Source organism: Drosophila eugracilis, unplaced genomic scaffold (assembly GCF_018153835.1).
Source record: "Drosophila eugracilis isolate 14026-0451.02 unplaced genomic scaffold, ASM1815383v1 contig_90, whole genome shotgun sequence".
Taxonomy (NCBI): Eukaryota; Metazoa; Arthropoda; class Insecta; order Diptera; family Drosophilidae; genus Drosophila; species Drosophila eugracilis.
In genome coordinates, this window is record NW_024573812.1 from 5,691,272 (window position 1) to 5,714,087 (window position 22,816).

General features: G+C 38.1%; 2 protein-coding genes across 2 annotated transcripts; both read right to left on the reverse strand.

The window, feature by feature from the left end:
* Nucleotides 1-212: 212 nt before the first annotated feature.
* On the reverse strand, nucleotides 213-18,602 carry LOC108112965 (protein vestigial). The gene is made up of 8 exons (XM_017223366.2): nucleotides 17,488-18,602; nucleotides 15,406-16,257; nucleotides 9,270-9,759; nucleotides 7,610-7,999; nucleotides 1,223-1,314; nucleotides 861-1,054; nucleotides 726-787; nucleotides 213-517 (listed from the first exon to the last, which is right to left on the reverse strand). The coding sequence occupies exons 2-8, from the start codon at nucleotides 15,499-15,501 to the stop codon at nucleotides 459-461; spliced, it is 1,383 nt and encodes a 460-aa protein (XP_017078855.1). The 5' UTR covers nucleotides 15,502-16,257; nucleotides 17,488-18,602; the 3' UTR covers nucleotides 213-458.
* Nucleotides 18,603-19,786: 1,184 nt separating this feature from the next.
* Nucleotides 19,787-22,752, reverse strand: LOC108112755 (aspartate--tRNA ligase, cytoplasmic). The gene is made up of 5 exons (XM_017223008.1): nucleotides 22,646-22,752; nucleotides 22,150-22,250; nucleotides 21,733-22,058; nucleotides 20,492-21,516; nucleotides 19,787-20,222 (listed from the first exon to the last, which is right to left on the reverse strand). Exons 2-5 carry the CDS (start codon nucleotides 22,228-22,230, stop codon nucleotides 20,059-20,061), a joined length of 1,596 nt encoding a protein of 531 aa, XP_017078497.1. The 5' UTR covers nucleotides 22,231-22,250; nucleotides 22,646-22,752; the 3' UTR covers nucleotides 19,787-20,058.
* Between the last annotated feature and the right edge of the window lie 64 nt (nucleotides 22,753-22,816).

The following is a 22,816-nucleotide window of genomic DNA, read 5'->3' on the forward strand; positions in this document are numbered from 1 at the left end:
TATGTGTGTATATTTATATATATAGTGTATATAGTTTTCATTATTGTATGTGTCTAAATTGCTGATATGGGATGCTAAACTTACAAAATCAAATTACGCTGAAAAAATGGTCTCGAATGCGCGTTAATAATTTTTTGTTTTTTAGTTTTTTGTTTTTGTTTACAAGGTGTTTTTGTTTTTTTTTTTTTTTTAAGCTTATGAATTATATTTAAACGTTAAACATTATGGTAAAATTAAATTAAATTTCAAAATCCTTTGCGTTTGTTATTGTTTTGCTCACACAGAAACACAGACTGCAGTTTTGCTTAAGAAGCGGTTTTCAGAAAAGCCCGACCTTTTCTTTTTTCCTTTTTTTTTGTTGGGGTCAAGCTTGGTATACGAGGCTGCCGAAGGATCCTTGGATCTTTTTACATTAGCTAAAGGTTCCCTGGGTACCCTCATGTCGTACCCTGTCAGGCTTAGAACCAGTAAAGATCCTTCGATGATTCCTGGACTTGCGCCACCTGCGCTTCGAGGCCTGGAATGGGACATAAAGTGGTTGTTAGAGAATATTTTAGTTTTTATGCTTAAAAAATATTTTTAAAAATAGTTAAAAATTAGTTAATTATCTAGTTTTTTTTTTAGTTTTTTGTGATTCTGTTACTTCTTCATCCTATCTTTATCTTATTAGTTTAAAAACTTAACATTTCCCAGTCAAATAGCATAAAAATCACCGATAAACTCACCTGCCATTGTCGGATAGCTGGAGTACTCCAAGGCATGGGCCGTCTGCTGGTCATGATGCAGCCTGCAAGACAGAAAAACAACCCAAAGAGGTCACCACCTGGTTCATAGGTTACCATTACCACTAACCAACTCACCTGGAACCATGACTGGCGTACTGCTGTGGCAATCTCAGTAGACTGCCGTACTGGGCCATGTTGTGATGGTAGGCGTGGGCGTGGGCGGCATGGGCATGGGCTGCGTGGGCATAGGAACCATAGTGAGCCGCATGTGGCACCCACGGATCGGTGGCATAGCCAGTGTCCGTCGCTGTGCCATACAAGTCGCTAACCTGTAAGATCCGATTCGATTACAACTTATTTAGCATAGTTAGGGAAGGGAAAAGCAGAGGAAGCAGGATCTTCGGTGGCTCCTTGAAGTCGTAATTGCTGCACGTATTGCAGGTAATCGACTTCTTGGCCATTGCTATTGTTATTGGTTTTGGGCTTTCTGGCCTTACCTGGTGGTGTGTGGGCGCGGGTATGGGGTGCACGTAATTGCTGTTCCAGAACGATGGTGGGAAATTGCGATTCGACATCGGGCTGCTGCTCTCTGTAAGAGAGAATAAAGAAAATGGGGGAATAGTTAAAGGTAAAGCAAAGCAAAGGTATTTATGTTTATATAAAATGATAATGGTTCACGAATTATTGTTTAATCGTGATCAGTTTACTGAGATAATTAAGAGAGAAGAAGAGGTGGAGGTAGTAAAAAGTGTTTAGTTTAAGAACTATGAAAGAAAATCCAAAGCTTAGACAAAATAAACCTATTAATCTTAGAGCTTTTGTAGTACTTTTGTTGATAAGATCTTAGGAACGATAAGGTATAACTTTAAAAGGTATTTAAGGCTTAAATTGAGGCTTGTGTTTTGGGTATTTAGTAAATATACTTAGTACAGAAGGATCAATGAAGTTATATATGCTAAATACGATATACCAAAGAGAGGAAGTTGATTATCATCAACCATAACATCAATCATATATCAGCAGACTTATGCGGTGTTCGTGCTAATGGAGCTTAAATAATATTTACAGCAAATTTTATTCAAACTTAAGTTACTTTTAAGTTATTTTTAAGTTCCCTTTAAGTTCCTCTTAGGTTCCTTTTAAGTTGCCTTAAGTTCTTCTTTAAGATCCGTTTAAGATCCTTCAAATATTAAAGAAATCTTTGTAGTGACAGAAAATCTTTCCAATATTAATCTCTACAATCTAATAGGAAATTGATAGTTAAATCTTAATAAGCTTTAAGTATTTAAGTACAGTATGTACCTCAAAATAGTTTTAAAAGCTTTTAAACAAAAAGTTAAGAAGTAACATGGAGTTAACATAGACGAAAGAGAAGAGTAAAGTTAAAAATAGGTTTTAAAATTCCAAGAAAAGTTAAAAGAATCCCATAACACTTAGTCAGCTTCCCAATTAACCCATCTAGTTAATGGCTATCCATTAAATATACACTTATAACCTCATTAAATATTTTTTTCGAAATAAGCCATCTCCTATAGGAGGTGTTATGCCTTTGTGCCTCTTGAGGCAATTTCCCATTCACATTGCAGCAATGATTAACTGGCAAACAGGCAAACATACAAGTCTTAAGGGGATTCTCTGGGGTCTGGTACAGAGATTCGGGATTGGGTTAGGAGAGACTCTACCAGATCCAGTCTGAATCTCCATCTGCATCACCGCCTCAGTGGCGGCGCCATGGGCTGTTGCAAAATAACTGAGCGGAATGTTTTCGGTTGTCGTTCGTGCCTCGTTGTCGCGCTGTTTGTTCAGGATCATCACTTGTATTAAATGGTTGTAAATCTACGCGTTTATGAAATCGCGCCATGCCACAGCCGCAGCAGCAGCAGCAGCAGCAGGAGTAGAAGACATCTCCATTATGTGTAATGGAGCTGCCCTTTGGGAGACCCACCGGGGGTAACCAAAAATAGCAATTGCTGAGGCAGGCAGGCGGTGGCAGGCAGAGGCAGTCAGGAGGATACCAAAAACTTGCATAGGCTTGCATTTGCGTTGACAACATTCCAAACTTGGATTCGAGAGAAAAATATATACGACAACTGGAGGAGAAGTTTTTTTTTGGTTTTCGGGATGAGGATGGCTATGAGGATGCGGACGTGGCTGGAGGATGTGCTTCTGGGGATGTGTAATGTTTGTGCTTGGCTGCCGTCGCGATTCGACAACTTTGGCCGGCACGTTGGCGAGTGTGCCACGCATGCTGATGATGATGGTGCGGCTGCTGTTGGCTGAGATACTCAAATACTCAATATACTGGATACTGGGATACTGGGGATACTGGATGCCATGCCGCGTGCCTTCTCCTTTTTGTTATTGCTCTCAGCCAGAAGTCGTCAGCATCGTCATCATCATCATCATCCCATTGCCATTCACTCACTCGCTCAGCTGAGGCCGTGGAATTCCCATTAATGTGCAAACAAGCAGACTGCCAAAGATATTTCCTCTCTCCAGATACAGCTACAGCTCCTTCTTTTCAGTTTAGTTCAGCATTTCACTTTCAGCCAAAAAGAAAAACAACAACAACAACAGCCAAGAGAGGCTTCAAAAGCGAAAGCCGCAGCTATTGCTACCTGTCGTCTCACCTTTCACCTTTTGGTCTAATGAAGAGAGCGTGGCAATTTATGACCCGATAAGGTGAGATCGCCAACGTTGACTTGTAGAGTGTTTGGGTAGAGAGTGAGAAGTATCTTGGCTATAGGTTCTAGGTTCTAAGTTTAAGAATGTCTTGGAAAATGACTAAGGAAATGGAAGGTTTTTAGGTAAGAAATATATATTTAGTCCTAGCATGAAACTTTGAGTTTGTTAACTTAAAAGTTGTGATCTTTTCCTCTAGATTTTTACTAGTACTTGAGCTTTGTAACAGAGAATTTTGCTCTGAAATAGGCAACTGACCAAAATTAACTTTAAATACCTCTAACAAGTAGTCTTGTTTATGCATCTTTAAGTTATAGAAAATAGATATATCACATTACCTTTTACTATATCTTTTTCCCTTTAAACAGGCTTATAGGTTATATATAAAACAGACTGAGGAGAGTTAGAAGGTTTAAATATCTGAAAGTACCAATAAATAACAGTAAGATAAGCCCTATTCTAACTTTATTAGGAGATATGTATAGGTTGATGTGAATGGCTTAGAACCGAGGTGACGTTCTTATCCATATTATTCCAATATTATCAGTTTATATGCTCAAAATAATAAACCTTTTATGCTATTTTCCACATAATCTTAAATTTCCCAACAAATTTCTTTCAAATTTTCCCACTTCAAGACTCCTAGAACCCAATATTTCCTAGTGCATGGCCTGCACTTGTATCCGTATCTGCCAAATGCATCTTCAAATGTATCTGTATCTGCATCTCTATCTCTGTTTCGGCTTCAGTTGCTGTTTTTGTGAGTTTTCTTTGTTTTTTATATTTTTTTTTCGTATTTCACTGAGAGAACGTTCTCCCGGCTGCAGCGGGTGCCAAGGAATTTTAAATCGAATTCCTTGGGCATCTAATTAAATGCTCCTCGCGAAGGGAAAAACAAGAAGAAATCGAAGGAAAAGGCAGATAAATCGGGAACTTTTTGATCGAGAAACGTAATGAAACGGAAAGGCGAGAAAGAGAAAGAAAGGGAGATAGAAAGAGAGAGAGAGAGAGAGAGAGAGAAGTGCAAGCGTGCCGTTTGCTATCTCATCACTATCATCATCTTCAGTTGCCTTTCTACGGTTTTCAGTTTTCGTTACGTTTTCGGTTTCGTTTTCGGTTCTTTTTATCAAAGTTTCACTGTGCGCGGCACTTAATTGAAATGCATTTTAAAATCGTAATGAGGAATCTATGCGGCATTCGGCATTGCCACCGTCCGACAACAACAGCAGCAGCAACAACAACAACTGGCCTGCTGGCTACCAACAACATCAGCATCGACCGCATCGCATTCCGGCGACATTTCATAGCACATTCCAACTAGCTATATATATATATATATATCTGTATATATATAGAATATATAGACACCGCACATTGCATTATACGAGAAAAAATCTATATAGAAGCTGAATAGTTTCAAGCTGCCTCTGAATGCAAAATGTTTAAATGTGTGTTTTGGCTTCGCTCTCAAATAGACAAATGACCAAAATGAACTTTAAATACCATTAAGCAGACATAGCAAAAAGTGCCAAAAAACAACAACAATAGAGGCGAGAAAGTAAACAAATTTAAACAAAAACCATTTCGTTGTTTACTTTTTGTATAAATTGTTGTTTTTTTGTTTTGTAGTTTTAAGGGACAGTTCTATAATGGGCAATGTGTGCCACTGTGCAGAAGTTTTAGCGCAAAAAAATGTGAACAAGGCACCTTAATGGTAGAAGAATTTCTACTACGTAACACCCTACTGTATTTGGTGACAATGAAAATGTTATAGTGGGAGTATCTAGTTAGGGTTGGGGTTTTTTGGTGATTTTTTAAAGGATTTTATTAGCTATACAATTAATTATTTAAGATATTGTTGATATTTAAAAGGTTTTTTGATAACTTAAGAGGCTAAAATATTTTATAAAAATACTTCTAAAAACTTTTGTTAAGCTTACACTTTTAATTTCTATTTAAAAAGCACCAACAAAGTAGTTAAAAATATAAAAAATTAAAAATTTTAATCCCCAAGGTAGGCCGAAGGTCTTCCAGTGCTTGTCAAACTTTTTCAATTAACTTTACTTTACTTTACTAGAAGACTTCGCTTAAATAAAAATAAAAACACAAATCTGAAGGGGTTTTTAAATAGTTAAATAAGGCCCTTAAAATAACTTAATAACTTAAATTAAAAATTTAAATTTTAAAATTAAAAACCGAAGCCAAAGCTAGGCTACATCAGCCTTAAATTAGAAACAAATAAAATTGGTTAAAACCTCAATTTAAGCCAAGTTACTTCCTCTTTTAGTTAGTATTTGCTTACCTGTTAACTACCCCTACCAGAAACCCAACTTTATTTTAAATTTTGGGAAAAACAATCACTGTAAATTGGTAGTTAAGCAGCCAGCGGAAAATTTCCAATTATCGCATAACGAATGGTGGGGAATCGAAGGGAAACTGAATTTTCGCACAAAATCAAAGTGGTGGTGGCATTTGCTCAAAGCGAGGAGGGGGGAGAGGAAAATTGGAGGAAATGGCAGCCACAGAAACTCAATAAAATCCCAGGTTTAACTGCAATTGGTGGTGTGGCAAAAAGGAATAAGCCACAAAGAGAGAGAGGTGGGGGAATAGCACACCACCTAGTGGGCGGGACACGTACTAAGCATTAGCATTTACGGCCGTACAAACTGGCAACACCTGCCTGGCATTCAAATGCTTAGATAATTGATTGATTGAGCAATAGAGAGAAATTAACAAGCCCCAGCGAGATGGTCATAATGAAAATCTTCACTTGACACAAGGCTAAAGGCGTTATGCCTGAGGAAAACTGCAATTCAGGCAATTAAAAATTAAAAAAAAAGAGAGGGAAAATTTACACACATGTTGGGGTATATACCCATCTAGATATATATATATATAGCAGAGAGACAGGCAAAACAGACAGGCATGAACAAACGAAACGTTTATCTTCATTAAAGGAGGTAATTAATTTTGAAATCGAAAGAACAAGCGAGTGGCAAGTGGCAACTTGATTTATACGTTTTATTCTGCCTCTGTGAGTGTTCGCATTCGCAGACATCGGAGGGAGGAGAGCATTAAGGGGGCATTTTGCTGAATTCTATACTAAATTTAAATATTTCGAATAGTTTTCGCCAGGAAAGATGGATTAAAAGGCAATCTCTTAATGAAAATTATAATTTACAGCTCATTTTTATGGCTTTTTAAGTGTGAAAAATATTTAAAATTAAGCTTATAAGGCAAAGCACTTTTCCCTTGATTAAGCTCTCTGAATTTATTGATTTCTTATATCAACTTTTCCTTCGTTTTCTGGGGGCGTGCTGCATATTTTCCTAACCATATTTTTGCACTCTCAAAGTTTACACACACTAACCAAAATATTTTCCCCCTCATCGATACAAGGTCATCAATCAAGTTATCGAGTAGAAGAAAAACTTGTTTAGACCACTTAACATAGAGAAAATTCTGTAACTATTAGATTTCCCACACACACACAAACAGGGCATAATTTGCCTGTTGTAAATTTTCCGAGAACATTTTAATAACTTTGCTGGAACTGCTGGCGTTTATTTTTCACCTAATTATGCCCCTTCTGGAAGGGGGAAGGGGACACTGCCGCAAATCGAGGCAAACACGCAAACTGACAGGCGGGACAAGTACATGACACGAGCGGTTCTTTGATCACAACACGCTGGAGCCGCAAATGAGTCGGAAAGTGGAGCGAACTGGGGAGTGGGAGCCGGGAAAACAAGCTGATTATCCTCCTACTAATACACATCAGGGATTTGTTTTTAAAAAATGTGGCAAAGTTTAAGCACTGGGAGAAAATATATGTACCTCTAAGGCAGTGGATTAACTTAATTTTGAAAATAAAAACAAACAAAGAGAAAGTCTGTTTTGTTTTTTGGGAATATTTTTTGATTGATGTTGCCAAAAAAAAAGCAGGAAAAGTAAACAAAGAACAGCTTTTTGTATTTATAAATAGAAATATCTTGCATTAGCATTTAATTTTTGAGATATTTTTAAGCTTTTCTTGTTTATGAACTTAACTTTTAAAAAGTTTTAAACTGAAAAATGACGAATAGCCGCCGAAATCCCTTCATTAGCTTAACTAGAAACTCGATTGATCCTTGAAAGTGTACCTATTCGTCACTTTTCCTCCCCCAAACTCCCTCACTAACTCCCTTTCTAATGCTAGACCTTACCTTTAGCATCCTTGTTGTTGTAGTTGAGGGCGCGGGAGAAGTGCTCGTCGACCTGGCTGGCCGTGTCGCCCGAATAGTTGGTGAACACAACGCAGGAGGCCGATAGATACTGAGCTTGTCCCTGGCCGCTACCGCCCAGACCTCCGCCGCCTCCACTTCCCATTGGTGCCTCTAACGTTGGCAGATTCTTGGGTATAGCTCCTGTACCGCCGCTTCCATCGCCACCGCCCGAACCCGTTCCGCCCGCTGATGAAGGTCCGCCCGTCGCACCACCGCCGCCGCCCACATGAAGCGGATGACTGTGCGAGTGGGCGTGGCGCGGGGAATCCGGACCGGAGGAGCAGGATGATTCGTTATGATGCTGATGTTGTTGGGAGCCCACCAGGCGTGCTGGAAAATCGGCAAGAAAAGAGAGGAAAACTATTAAATAATCGGAAAATTGTAGTGAGTAGCCAACGGGGAAAATATGATATAATTTATTGAATGCTAACTGGTTGGGAATGCGAGTGCTTCGTTGGAAATTTCAAGAATTTTCAAATTAATTAGCTACGAATGTGCGATGGCTATCTGCCGCTCCCCTCCCCCCTCATTTTAGCTTTTCATTTGGATGAATTTTCATTGTGCTGCCAAAATATAAAAGCTTAGGCAAACAAACTGACATTGACAATAGAAATGAACACGCACAGTAAAAGCCATTCAATTTATGGGCTTAGTCATGTATTAAAGTTAGTTGCTTGATGAATTATTAATTAATCCAGCTAGCTAGGCTTCTAACTTGACCTTTGGGATGTGAACTGTTTTTAGTTCAGCAGACAAGGCAGTAAGTTCTTAATTAAAGAGAATGTATTGATATATTCCTTAGGTTTATATATAGTATTTCATTCTAACTTGAAGTATATTGTTTTGCTAGTAAAATCTGATCAAGTTATTGCTAGTATTAAGTGATAGATATTAACTCAAACTAACTTTATAGGGAGACAAATAAATATCTTTACTTATTAACTTTGAAGTTTCAGAAAGAAGAAGATTCAATAGCTTTCTATGCTTTCTACTTTGGGTAACAACGATCTTTAATAATATTTAACCAAAAACACAGAAAGAACTATATATCATTCATAAATCTATGTTTTCCAGCTAGACTTCTAGGCAAAAGCAATATCCTTCCATATTAACCGTATATTCTATATCAGGGTTGCTCAAACTCGACTTACGGCAGAGCATTTACTAACACAAACACAAGAAAGACTGTCACAGCTTACAGCTTTACACTAATAAAAAGAAAATTACTTCTTTTTCGCTAACCAATTCATCGCTCATTTTACTGACCTGCCGAAATGTCTACCGCGAAAAAAACTCTAAAGAGCGAACAGAAGTTATAAGGAATGAATTCCAGTGTAAGTGTCCGAACGATGATCGAGGAAGAAACAAGAACAAATTATTTTACAGTTAGCGATGGAATGAGTCGGAAAGAGGAGCACGAAAAATTGTTAGTGTAATATCGCCGTGAGAGCTCAAAGAGAGAAGAGAGGATTTACAGCTGTCAACTTTCAGAAAGGAAATAGTTAAGCAACCCATTCAATTTTACATACAGACTAACCTAACCTCTAAAAATTTCATAATATAATACAGTAAAACTTGTATAAAGAGATTCCAAACTCACCTTCAGCTTCGCTGCGCGTTGCGATGAGATCCTCTTCTTTGGTTTGGTGCGTATGCGTGTGTGTATGCGAATGCGGGTGGGTGTGTGCATGGGCTAGGGAGTGGGCGTGGGCATGCGTCCTATGCGAACTGTGCAGCGAGTGTCCTGCCGCTCCGCTCAATACCGGACTCATGCCTAGCCCTACACTCCCCACACTACTACTGCCGGGCACAACATTACTGCCCAGTAGTCCGCTTGCCGGTCCACCGCCTAGACCGCCCAAACCGCCCAAGCCACCGCCACCGCCAAGACCGCCTGAAGAGCTGGCCTGATTGGCTGCTACGGCCACGGCTGCCGCTGCACTATTATGGGCAGCTGCTGCCACCGCTGCAGCGGCATTCGCGCTCACCGAAGGCGGTAAAATGGGACTGCAGGGCGAGTGGGAGCTGCCGGAGGCACTCGATGAGGCGGCCAAGTTGACGCCCGAGGAGGAGTACAAGTCCTGGTTGAACTGGAAGTGGTAGAAAGAGGGGTTTAGTTTAAAATTTGTTATTTGTTTTATATTAAAATTAGTATTAATATATAATATCTAATATCCTATATCTAATAAGGAATATCATTTTCGATGATATGAGGTGAGTTTTGGTTTTTCATCTTCTAAACTTCTACTCCCAAGATTTGGCCCTTAAGTTTACAGATTTTTCCTTTTTGTATAAAAACTTTTTTCACATATTATCTATAAATTACGTTTGATAAAGTAAAAATGTTTACCCAGACTAACTTAATTTCGTAATGAAACTTACTAAGCGTCCTGGAAACTATTTGTCTTTCTAAAAAATTTCTTTCTTTGAAAGAACCTATTAGAAAATGGGAAAACTGTACACTAAGGTTCAAGAACTGATTATTTTTTAAGTTGACTTATTATTTATTATTATTTTATAAGTTGTTATGAGATAGTTACTTACTTAACTAAACGAATGACTAAAAGAATAGCAAAAACTCCATGAAAAACGAGTGAGTTTCCAGTCTTTTGAATGAAATTCCATTTCTAAAGATTTATTCTGCTTAGTTAGGCAAATTTTCAAGAATTTTATATAGAGTTCGATTCATTATTAATTTAATAATCTTTTTTCGTAAATATATGCTCATAAAACAAGTTAAACTACACTTTAGTTCAGGAAAACTTCAAGCTATTGATGGCTTCTTATAACTCTAACCAAGCTTCCTCTGGCAAACTCCATTTCTGTAGTTCTAAGAGGGTAACCCTGAAGAATTCCCCTATATATCAAAAGTGATTAGAGGATAACCCTGTTACCTTCCTCTTTGCAAACTATATATGTGAAACTTATATAATATAATATGTATCCCCGTCATATTCCCCGAAAAGGTTGCCTGGCAAGTAATGAGTTATGAGACGCCTTGCAGCAAATTGAAAATGACACAATAAGAAAATTTATGTTGATGGAAAACGCGAGTGAGGCCATTAAATTTACGAGCGTTTGGCGCATATTATCACGGACTCGGGCCAAGGTTGAATGATACGGGTTGGGATGGTATTAAGGGGCAAACAAGGGAGACTGCAAGAGGTGGCACTGAAATAGGAGAGCGGTGGCGGCCAGAAGACCAGATAATCACGCCACAATCTCCAGCTTAGCGGAGTGTCAAACATAATGCGGCGCTGGCGACGATTTACGAGCAACACCTTCGACCATTTCCCCTCCTAATGAGCCCATTAGAGTGGCACCCTAAAAGATAACCCCAATGGAAAATGCTGCCCCCGAAAAATGGTTTTCTAAATTTAAGTATCTCAACTTGCAACCAAGCGAGGCGAAGCGTTGCTCCATTTCGATCTGGCGCATGCCAATTATGATGGTGTCTAAGGGTTAATAATGGGTTAACCGGGCACGAACCATTTGACAGAGTGTGCATCTTGGGGCATTGACAGTCTCTTTGATTTACGACCAGCATTGAGTATCTTGCAGAGACAACAGCTGGCCCCGTTTTCTAGCGGGCGGCTAGCCACTTAATTAGAGAAAAAGCGCTGACTCAGCTGAAAGAAACTTTTGCTAAATAGTCGAAAAGATACAAATTGATTGAGATACAGCGAAAGCGGCGTAAAAGGTGCAGCATCACAGGCACTTGCCGCAAATATGTGGCAAGATCATGTATCTGCATCTGTCACCTGGCTTAAGCACATAATCAATGCGTTCCGCCTTATCGGCCAACACTATCAGCGACGACAGTCCAAATTGGAGGCGGAATTCACGAGTTGCGAGAAACGTCGCCCAAAGTGCAGTAGCGTAGGAGCAACAATGTGCAGATACAGATACAAGGAGGACAAAGAGGCAGCCGCATCGGCAGATGTATCTGTAGGGGAATCGGTGGTACACTGGGAAAATTCCAAAATTCTGTGAATTTTTCAGGTATTTTATGTTTTAACTTGAAGTCTATGAGGCCTAAGATCCTATGGCTCTTAGCTCTTTCTGTCTCTTAGATCTCATAGTTTGGAACTAAGTTTTAGCTTTAGTTAAATAATCATGAAAATTGTAAAAGAAACTATCTAAGTAAGAAGATTAAGAAGTTAAAGGAACCTGAAAGGAAGCTTAAACTGAGATCTAGTTAGTATTAGTTTGATTTATTATTCATGATAACCTTTCTCTAGGCGTTGAGCTGAAAGTTTCCTTACACTTTTCCTTACATTATTGCCTTTTGCCTTAGGCTTGAGAAAAAGTAACCAAACCCATAGAATTAAAAAAGAAAGATGATGGATTATTTAAATAAGATGTTTAATATATATTTTAAAAGGGTTTATGATCAATTTTCTTGGTCTTCAAGCACCTAAATTATCAGAAAAAAGGTCAGTGTGAAGGCTGAATCTCAGTGACTTAAGAACCTAAGATAAAGACTAGTAGACTGTAAGTCATAGTCAAACTGCTTTTATTAAAGCTTTCGAATAGGTTACTTGAATAGATATAGGTTAGTTAACAATCAGTTAATCAGTTAATAAGTTAAATTAACAAGTTAAGTTAACACAGAAAACAAACTACTCAGAATAGTAAGTAGAAATAGCAAGCTGAACGCCCTCTTCTTCTCCACCCATTTCACAGCAAAATCACCAACAATTATTCCTAATTAAATTATCCAAATTATCCAATGTCAAACTGATATCACAGATCAACCTTCCCACAACTCAATTCTCTCCGTGTATTTGTATCTGAATCTGCAGCAGCGTTATTAGCTGCAGGCGATATGTCGGTTATGCCGAGCAGTCAGGCCTTCGATCACACGGCATAAATCACCAGAAAACGGCAGACGAACCAGCGACAAACTTTCAGAGCCAAAATTGAACTTTTTTCGTTGGGTTTTGTTTTAGTTTTTTCAGTTCAGAGCTCCCTGGTTTATCTGCGATCGGTTGACAAAAGGCCCAAAAGGATCGAATCGGTATGGTTATGTTATGGTGGAGACCAAGATCGGCAAGAACTAATGGCGATACACACAATAAATTAACCCAAAGGTCCAAGGTTTTTATTTGTTTTTGTTTTTAACTTTTTTACTTTTTTTTTTGTATTTTTTTGGGATGGAGGCTAACTAAAGTGTTGAAAGGGCGGACGGGAAAATGTGCGTTTTTGGGACGAAATAAACCGGTCATCCAGCTGGAGAGGCTAAAGCTGCTGACTCAATCTGCGATTGGAGGAGGATTGGCTTTCTGGAGGAGCTGTAGGACAACCCAAGATATATATATATATATATGGCCAAGAGCTGTAGGGTTTATCGCGGTCCCTCTTTTATGGGCATGCAAAAGCATAGAATCAGAATCGTGTCGTATCGGTTACTTACATAAAAGGCCAATTTCGATTTGGTGCCGCGGCCTTGTATAATTGGAACTTGCGACACAAGAATTTCTTTGTGCCCCAGCGACAACGGCAACTGCCGTCTCGTAGAGTCTGTCGGAGTTTTTGGACCCTGGTCAAGAGCGAGGACCAGCCAAGCCATCCAAGATCGTGAGAACTTTTCTGTACTTGTCACAGAAATCACAGCGAAATCTTTGAAATCAATGTTAGCAAAAGGCCAAAAAGACAAAGCCCATGGAATTCCTTGAAATGTTTTTTGTTTTAAAATTTGCCTCTTTCTTTCTTTCTTTTTTTTTGTTGGCCCCTTTATTGGTTTTGGGCTTCCCAAATCGATTTGCGTTCTGCGTGAATTCTTATGATTTGTTAGAAACGTCTAATTATTCAGTCTCGGAGCGGGTCGAAACAAATTGATGGAGTAGCTGGCATGGCTAAAACAACAGTAGCTGGCTTTTGGCCTTGGCCAAAAATGAAGAGAGCCATCAATCAGCCAGGGATGTGGCTTTGGCTGTGGGTCCTAGCAAAAAGGCATTAACAAAAAAGAGGAGCAGACAGAATGACTCATCATCGTCGTCGTCGTTGGTGCTTTCCCTTTTTAAAGCTGTCCCCAAACTTGTTTTAACCAAGTACGAGTACACTTTGCTGGCCAAAATGAAAACAAATAAACAAGAATCTTAACAAAACGTTTCGTGGTTCGCTTTTATGGCCTCTCGGTGTGGCTGCTTATGCAAAGCAGTCTCATCTCATGTAAGGCTACCACAAATTTGCGTTTACATTAAGGGAAATCCAGTTTGTGACAGATACTGCGGGGGGTTTAATTGTTTTTTTGTTTATTTTTTTATTTTAATAAGCAATGCTTAAAGTTTATTTTGTAGAAGGATTTTTAATAGAATTTTTCTGTTAATTTTCTTGCAATTAAAAGAAGGCGTTTACGTAGTTTCTTGGTTTAGACAACATTAGATAGTCAAAGCAGAAATGTTTCCTTATTTTGTTTTGATAAAAACCTAAATATCTTTTTAAGTTAGCAAAGCAAAACAATTTTGCTTAATAGATGTAACTATTTAAAATCCTAATCAACTTCTTAGGTAACTAGTTTAAACTCCAAAGACTTATTACTTTTTTTAAACGGTTTTTATCTTTTTAAGAAATTCAAAAACCCGTCGTAAGTCTACAACTCATGCCACAAATTTCTAGAACTTTTAAGGAATTTAAATGAGGAGAATGGAATTCAATGTTTAGGAAATTTTTAACACCTATTTTTACGTGCTTTACCAGCTTAAGTTACCTGGCCTAAAGCTGAGCTTTCGTCTTGCCTAAAATGTCTAAACAACTAATTTAGAGGCTTTTGTTAAGAGATTTCAGCTTAGTTTTTCATTAGGCAATTGATTAATCGCCAGTAAATGTTTATTGCTGATGATTATATTTTAACTTTATAGTATATATTTTCATATAACTTTATATAAGTCTGTGAACTTATAAACCCTTCTTCCATTTCAGTTTCAAGTTTCTACTAACTTTGTTTACAGCTGAGTTTTAAGGAATAATATCATAGAGTTTCTATGAGCTTGTCTAACTTATCCTAACTAAAACGGATCTAATTTAGGTAGATACTTTAGATATACACAGAAGATATAGTTTAAATAGTAGAGCTTAACAAAGTAAAAACTTGTATGTAAAAAGTAAAGTTGGAAATCGAAAAAATGTTTAAAAACTGATAGAATCTAGATTATAAGATATTTAACAGGCCCAGGAAATTCATTTTGTGATTTGGAAAGTTGAGAAAAAGTATAGAGAAATCACTACCCTAATATGATCTTCTATATTTTCTATGAAAAATATGTTTCTAAAAGTATTTGCCAAATATTAGACACTTCTTTTATGGTTTCGATGTAAAGTTGTATCCATATTTACTGCTTTAAGAGAAACTTTAGATATTCTTTAATGAAGGAACCAAAAACTATATCCAAAACAGATATTTACTACATAATGTAAATACAAACTTTAGATAAGAAGTATCTGGTCTACACTGAGCATCATTAATCTGTGTATAAAATACATAAAATTAAAACCTTCTTTTGATTTTAAGACCTATTAAGATTTAACTCTTCTGCTGATTTTTAATAGACCAATTTTTCAATTTCCAGTTCCAACTTTTTGTCTTTTTTAAACTGTAGTTTTGTTTGCTCTTCCAATTTCTAAACTCTAAAAATTCCCTTTTAAATCTAAAACACTTCCAATACTGCTTTTTATATATATATTTTTATATATAATTAATTTGAATAGGATAGATAGAAAGGAGAAGTACTCACCCTTTCATACTGATAAAACGATCGACTTGGTCCAGCGCGCCCGTACAGATATGGATAGTAGGCACCGTACATAACTTCGGGGCAGGACACTGCCATTGTCGCAGTGGCAAGCGCACTTGCAACTGCAACTGCCACTCACACACACACACTGGCGCGTACACTCACTAACACTGCGACACTGTTTTTGCGGTTTTGCAACGATGAATGGTAGTTAAATTGGTATTGTCACTTGAAACGGGGAAATTGTGATGCCAATAAGACCGTAGTTCCAATTGGATTTGTAATTGGATCGTATCGGGTATAGGAATTCTCTCCAGAGAGAGGGAGAGATAGCAAAGAGAGAGGGAACAGTAGAGAGGTGAGTTTGAAGAGTAATTATAAAACCGGCTTGGTTTTTAGTCTTGTTTTTTCTTTTTAGTAGCTGTATTTATTTGTTTCGTTGGCTGGCAAAATTCCAGGAATGAAAACTCCGCTCGGCTAATTATATTTACATATTGTAAAACACCATCGCGTTTGTATCAAGAGCTATAATTGCTTTTCTCTCTTTTTGTTTTTTGTTTGTTTGTTTTTTTTTTAACTTTTAACTTCTTTCTTCTATTCATTTGCCATTCCCATTGGTGGGGAGTTTTCCTTCAGTTTTCCTTTCCCCTCTTTGCTCTCGCCGAACTTTCTTCTTTGTTTGCTTCTGCAGGCAATTGCAATTATCATTTCCACATTGTTGATTGCAGTTAGTAGTTGTTTTCCATTATTTGCTTTGCCTTTTTTTTTTTTGTTTGTTTGTTTTTCCCTTTGGCGTTGGAACGTCAATTTCGTTTCTCATCCGCGTTTCCGCCGCTGCAGAAGAATGGCCAACTGCAAGGGAAAATGAAGAAAAGTGCAGGAGAAGGCATTAACAATTTGCTAATTGTGGCAAGAAATTTGAAAAGCTGAAAAGCTGAAAGCCAATTTCTGGCATTTATGTTAAAGGCGGCTTTAATGATGGGATTTTGCGAAGCATAAAGTGTGGGGAAATTTAAGTTGCATGTAAACTAGCAATGAACAAGGATTCGAAATGGCCATAAAAAATAAATAACTAAGTAAGTAGCTTTCACAACTAAATTATAAGTAATTAACGAAATGAAAATCGAAGGAAATGAACTATCAAAATATTTGGTTGGAATTTCATTAAAAGTTTTATGTGTTTTAAATGGTTGATTTTGGCAAAGTTTATAATATAAACTTGTTTCTATACACTCCGTCGGTAAGTCATGAAATAAGTTTAATAAATAAGTTACAAGTTTTACAACTATATAGTTAAAGTTAAGAAACAAGCTTCCCTTAAAAAACAGTGGCAAGTCTGTAAAGTTAGTCTGCAGAAGTCTCACATCATGTAAATTAACATTTACTGTAAAAATCATTGCTCTATAGATTAATAGTTAGGATAACCTATAAATTGATGCCTTTAAAAAGCTTTTTTTAATCTTTAATCTCTGTAAATTAGTAAAAACGAGAACCGACGGCATCTAAATACTTTTTAAAATATCAACCGTCGGTATATGAAAATATCATCTATGTTCTAAAATGCCTTTAAATTAACAAAAAACTTTATTTAAATTTTCATAACAAAATTTCAAGATTTTATTTTAGAAAAATAAAGCTTTTTATTGACAGAAAATAAGATAAAACCTTTTGGTACATCAATAAAAATATAAAATTGCCTAAAAATAAACTTTAATAAGGGTAAAAAAGTGCTAGAAACAATAATTTACTGAAAATCCATTAAAAGTTAGTTAAAACGTAATGAAGGTTGATGGGTTAAGAGACTTTAAACTAGTAAAATTATGCATACATTATTTGTTTTACCTCTTTTGGTAAGTAAGTTATATAAAAATATCTGATTTAACCTATAGAACAGCAAATTGAATGCTAAAAACAAGCTAAAACAATGTAAAAAAGCAAATAATAAAAAAAAAGATTAAAGGTTAATGCTTTTCTTGGGTGAAGAAAGAGATCTGCAAACAAGTTTGAATCATAGCCAATGCTCTTCTTATTGGAACATCATTATATCTAATAAGAACTACAGAATCTGCCTTCTCAACTTACCTCTTAAAAGTTTTTATCGTAATCCAACAATCTTTACAGCTTAGCTAACGTAAAGCAACAGAAATTTCGTTACAGTGCACTTTTACTTGGAAAACATTCAACAATTTCACAATTCTCAATGCAAAAGGCATTAACTACAGATAATTTATGTTATTATCGTTTTGTTGTTGTCGTTAATTTGAATTGTAATTAAAATGATAGACGCAGCGGGAATTTGCACGTGAATAGTTGAGATTTTGAGATCGCAGCTTTTCCTGCGATTATTTTGAAACGAAAACGAGCAGCAAACATTCGGCCGGCGCGCACTCAATGAAAATATTTTCGCTAAATCCACAAAATGCCAAATTCCATAAATTCTTGGCGGCCCCGTTGAAGAGTGTGAGTTAGAGCGAGAGAGATTGCTACATATATGTATAGTGCGGGACAGAGCGGAAGCGGGAAAGAGAACGTACACTGTTTTGGCAATTGCAATCTCTATTTTTTATTTGAATTTTTTTATTTTCTTATATTTTTCTTTTCTTTTCTTTACTTTTTTTTTTTACTTTTTGTATTCTTGCGATGTGGCACTTGGAAAACAAATGAACTGCACTTGCCGCGATCGCTCACTGAAAATTTTTGTTTTGCTTAAATTTCGTTGTAATTTTGTTTCGAAATTCTCGTTCTCGTTCTCGTTGAAAATCGAATATTCGAAAATCAAACGCGCGCGGCGGAGAGAGAAGAACAACTTCCGCTCAATCGGAAGAGAAAAAACAAACTGGCGAAAGGAGCGGTAAAACCAATGCATTTGCCAGCAGCGCAGCTAGCGGCTCAGTCGACGCAGCATTGAAAACAAAATGGCAATTTCTTATATCAGTCGATCTCGCTTGCTCGCTAGTTGTTTGGTTGCAGTGCGAGTGAGACAACTCTATGTGCTTGAGTAACCAAGCACCGCCCACTTGATAGCTGTTGCCGCAGCTTTTCAGCTTTGTATGTTGTTGTTATTGTTGTTGCTGTTATTGGTATTGTTGTTGTTTCCAGGTTCCAGCTAACGATGCCACATCGGTGTGAAAATAAAATGGAGTGCGTCTCAATTGTGTGTCCTCAAGTAGACGAAAACTCCTGCTGTTTCTCTCTGATTTTAAAGTTCGACAAAACAGATTGAATGGAATTCGCATTCATCCGTGGGCTGTTCTTCTCGTCCTTTAGTTCCCTCTTCCCTCTTCCCTCTCTCTCCTTTCCTTTCGTTTCCCATCCTTTCATTTCCTTTACTTTCCGCAATGAAAAGTATGCGCCAACTGTGTCAACAGTGTTTGCAGTGCCCCCGCAGTCCTTGTTTTTCCAACCCCCTTCGAAAACCCCTCCCTCATTCGAGAAAAAACCCCTTCCGTCGTATTGATAATAATCTGATTGCAAATGAATACAATTTATTGTGCTGTTCATTCGCCTTTACTTCGCTGTAGATTGTCAGCTGACAAGGTGCGGATGTTTACAAAAAAAAAAAGTGAAAGACGGGCTTACTACTCCTTTAATTGTTAGTTGCACGATAGGAACCTGAGAAAAAAATGTTGTATATATCTCCTGGAGGTTATCAAGTGGCAGATACACTCAGGTGAATCTTACAAATACTACAGAGTAAACCTAAAATGAACCTTAAGATATTTACATATTATTTTTGTTTGAAAAATTTGTTTAAATTATCCCTATTATATGACAGTAATCACCTGCCAACACCTGTTAAAACTCATAATAAAACCTTAAAAAGACCGACGGCATTTTCGGAAAGGATTCATCTGTTAGATTTTCAGCAACTGTCGGAAATCTTCAAACTATAAGTCAGTATTAATAATGTTCGCTGCTCCTAACTAAAATATATTATTTTTGGACCTTTCCCTTATTAATAGCATAAGTTTTCCCTCTTTAAAATTTGTCAATCAAAAGTTGAAATTCCTTACCAATTCATTTTTATAAGTAAAATTAATAAAGATCGAAAAATTGTTCAACTATTAAAAAAAATCTAATTAGAAAATGCATTGCCCATATATGCTCCCATTGGAATTATAATTGGAATCCAAAATGATACATTTTTTGGTTTAAGATATATGTAAATGGTTTCAATAAAAATGATTTTACTTCCCTTTTAAGTTATCTATTTAAATTATTACTAATTTTACTTATTATTATTTTAAGTAAAAATCGGAATCTCAATCGCTTCCATAAAATCCCTCCTTTTAACAGCTCCCAAAACTATGCAACACAATTTTACAAAATACTCCGATTCCACCATCCAAATAATCAACCACTAGTAAATAAAAGTCAAATATTAAAGTACAAAACATACGCGCAAATATTTATTTTCTTACGAGTTTCCAAATAAATTTGACTCTAGGCAGTCTTCTCGTACATTTTTCTCGTTGTTTAACAACTCTGCAGCATGTTAGTCTTTGAGAAATGGGAAAAAAACACAAAATGGGTTCGGTTTAAAAATAATAAAAAGAACTGAATGCTTGGAAAGTCACAGGGAAAGTAAAACAATTGTTTCATCGAATTTAATTCACATCTAAAGAGTAGAGTTGTTTTTTGAGTTTGGCGTGTTTAAGGCGTTAACCTCTTAGGATCACGTGGGAACATGGAAGTCTTGCGGATGTTGTCCAATCCCAGATACAGCATCACCACGCGCTCCATGCCAATACCACCGCCAGCATGCGGAGGACATCCATAGCGGAAGGACTCGATGTACGCCGCAATCTTGGAGGTATCTAAAATATATAAATTAAATTTTTTATATATACGGTTAAACAAGTTTAAACCAGATATCGCTTATCATACGAGTGCAATAGTTATGAATTAGCACTTGAGAGATATTTATATTATTTACTCATTGCGTTCTAATCATTGTTTACTTCGAGATCTTGTGACTGACTGACCTTAAAGGCTCTCGAGTAGAAGTTACCTTAAGTTACTTAATATATATATAAAAATATACCCAACATGTGTTTAATCACAGTTATATCTACGGAATGCTCACCGATGCCATGGTGCTTGGCCCGCTCCATTAAGTACTCGGGATCGTGGATACGCTGCGCCCCGGACAAGATCTCCTCGCCACGCATGAACATGTCATAGGAATTGGAGTAAACGGGATTGTTCGGATCGGGCATTGTGTAGAACGGTCGTATCGCCAGTGGGAACTTGTCAAGGATATAGAAATCAGTGTCGTATTTGGCCTTGACCAAACGACCCAACAGCTTCTCGTTGGGCGTCGATAGATCCTCCTCGTCGCCCGTCTCCACTCCAGCCTCACGCAACATGGCCACACCATCGGCAAACTGAAGGATTAGTGGAGGCTCCAGAAATTTAAAGGCATCCACCTTGTACTGCTGGCCAACAGATTCTATCTCTTTGGCGTACTTGTCGCGCAGACCCTTGAAAATGGCCGTAAACGTGTTGCCAATCGTGTGTAGTACCTCATGATAATGGTACTTGAAAGCCATTTCGAGATCCAGACCCACAAACTCAGTCAAATGGCGATGAGTGTTGGAATCTTCCGCCCGAAAAACTGCGCCTACGGTGTAGACCTTGTCGAAATCAGCAGCAATTGCCATTTGCTTGTACAGCTGAGGTGACTGCGCCAGATAAGCCGAATCCTTGAAGTAACTCACGGTGAACACGTTGGCGCCTCCCTCACTGGCTGCCGAAATGATCTTGGGCGTGTGGATCTCGGTGAAGCCCTTCTCGGTGAGGATATCACGGAACAGGCGGCACACTCCAGCTTCTAGACGGAATATGGCCTGATTTGCTGGAGTCCTCAAGTCCAGTACACGATTGTCCAGGCGCGTGTCCTGGTTAACGCGAATGTTCAGACCTTCCGCATCATCAGCAATCTCGGGACGCGAGGCATCCTCGATCTGCAATGGCAACTGAGCCTTCGCTTGGGAAATCACGAATATCTGTTCGACAGATAGCTCCAGCGTTTGCTCTGTGCAGGATTCAATCTTACTGGACACCGCCACTGCCTTGGCCTGGATATCGATGATGCTCTCCTTGGGAATACTGAAAAATGGAAAAAGCTTTAGTGTTCTGTTTAATAAGGGGAACAGCTTAATTAGGTTGCGATAAATTCGTAGTGATATTTCTTAACATTACTATCTTATCAATGTGGGTGTTGTAATTATCTATATGACTACAGCAATTTCGATTTTATATCGATCTGCTTTTTTTAAAGCTTATACCATTAATAAGAAATTGACAAAAAATATAATGACTTACTTTCCCGCGAACTTGACCATCTGTTTGGATATGACATCGCCGACAGCCAGGATGCACTGCACCGTGCTGCTCTGTTGGCGCAGGATAAGGAAACACTGTTTGCCCTTAGCTCGGGATGTGTGGACGCGTCCACGCACCCAGACGAGTCCTTTGCCCACCTGGCCACTCAGTTCAAAAACAGGAACAAAATTCCTTTCGCTACGCTTATCCTTGGATTGAATCATCTCGGAGAGACCGTATCTTCCGGCGGCGTGATCCTCGGCAGAATCTCCGCCTGCATTGTTGGCTGCCACAGTAGAGGCATTTTCTGCCTTCTGTTCGGCTTTCTGTACGGATAGAGATTAGAGAGCTGTTATCAGAGGTTCAAAATAAAAATAAAACAAGCTCACGCCACGTCCGCAAATCAAAGATGCTCACCTTGGCGGCCTTGGCCAGTTTTTTGGCTCCCTTCTTAGAGACCTGCTCCCCGTTGGCAACGTTCTCCTTGTCTTCGACCATCTTGGAATGCACAAAATCGGCTGTAAAGGAATAGGAGGGGTATATACTTTACTAGGTGGCCACAAAACTAGACCGTAAAAACCACAAAGTGCCGATAAGCAACAGGCGAAAAAGGAGGAGTATTGAGTGTGCGTTGCGTCATGATTTTATAAATAGCACTTGGCAGATGAAGGGGGCCCATTAGCGAATAAATGACATTGGCTTCCGGGCTGCAGTTCAGTCACCCGACCTCATCCCATAGAAACCATATGTCCATCGAATATATCCGGGGGCTGAGACGAACTCTTTGTGTCTAGCGGCTCGCACATAACCTAAACACTGAGGCCTCTATTGCGATGGATAAGCGACGGCACTCACTTGATGACTCTTCACTTATTGATTATTTCAATTGTGCATACGAGTGCACTCGGCTTACCAGCTAGATTTTGCCCTTTTAATACACAAACGAAAAGATTTCACGAGCGTCGTGTACTATTGCACATGCCAGCCGCGCGGTGCAGTGTTGGTATTTCTATCGCGCATATCGATGATACATATCGATAAGTGTCATGCCGGTTTTTAGGGTGCCGCTAATTACAAGACTATT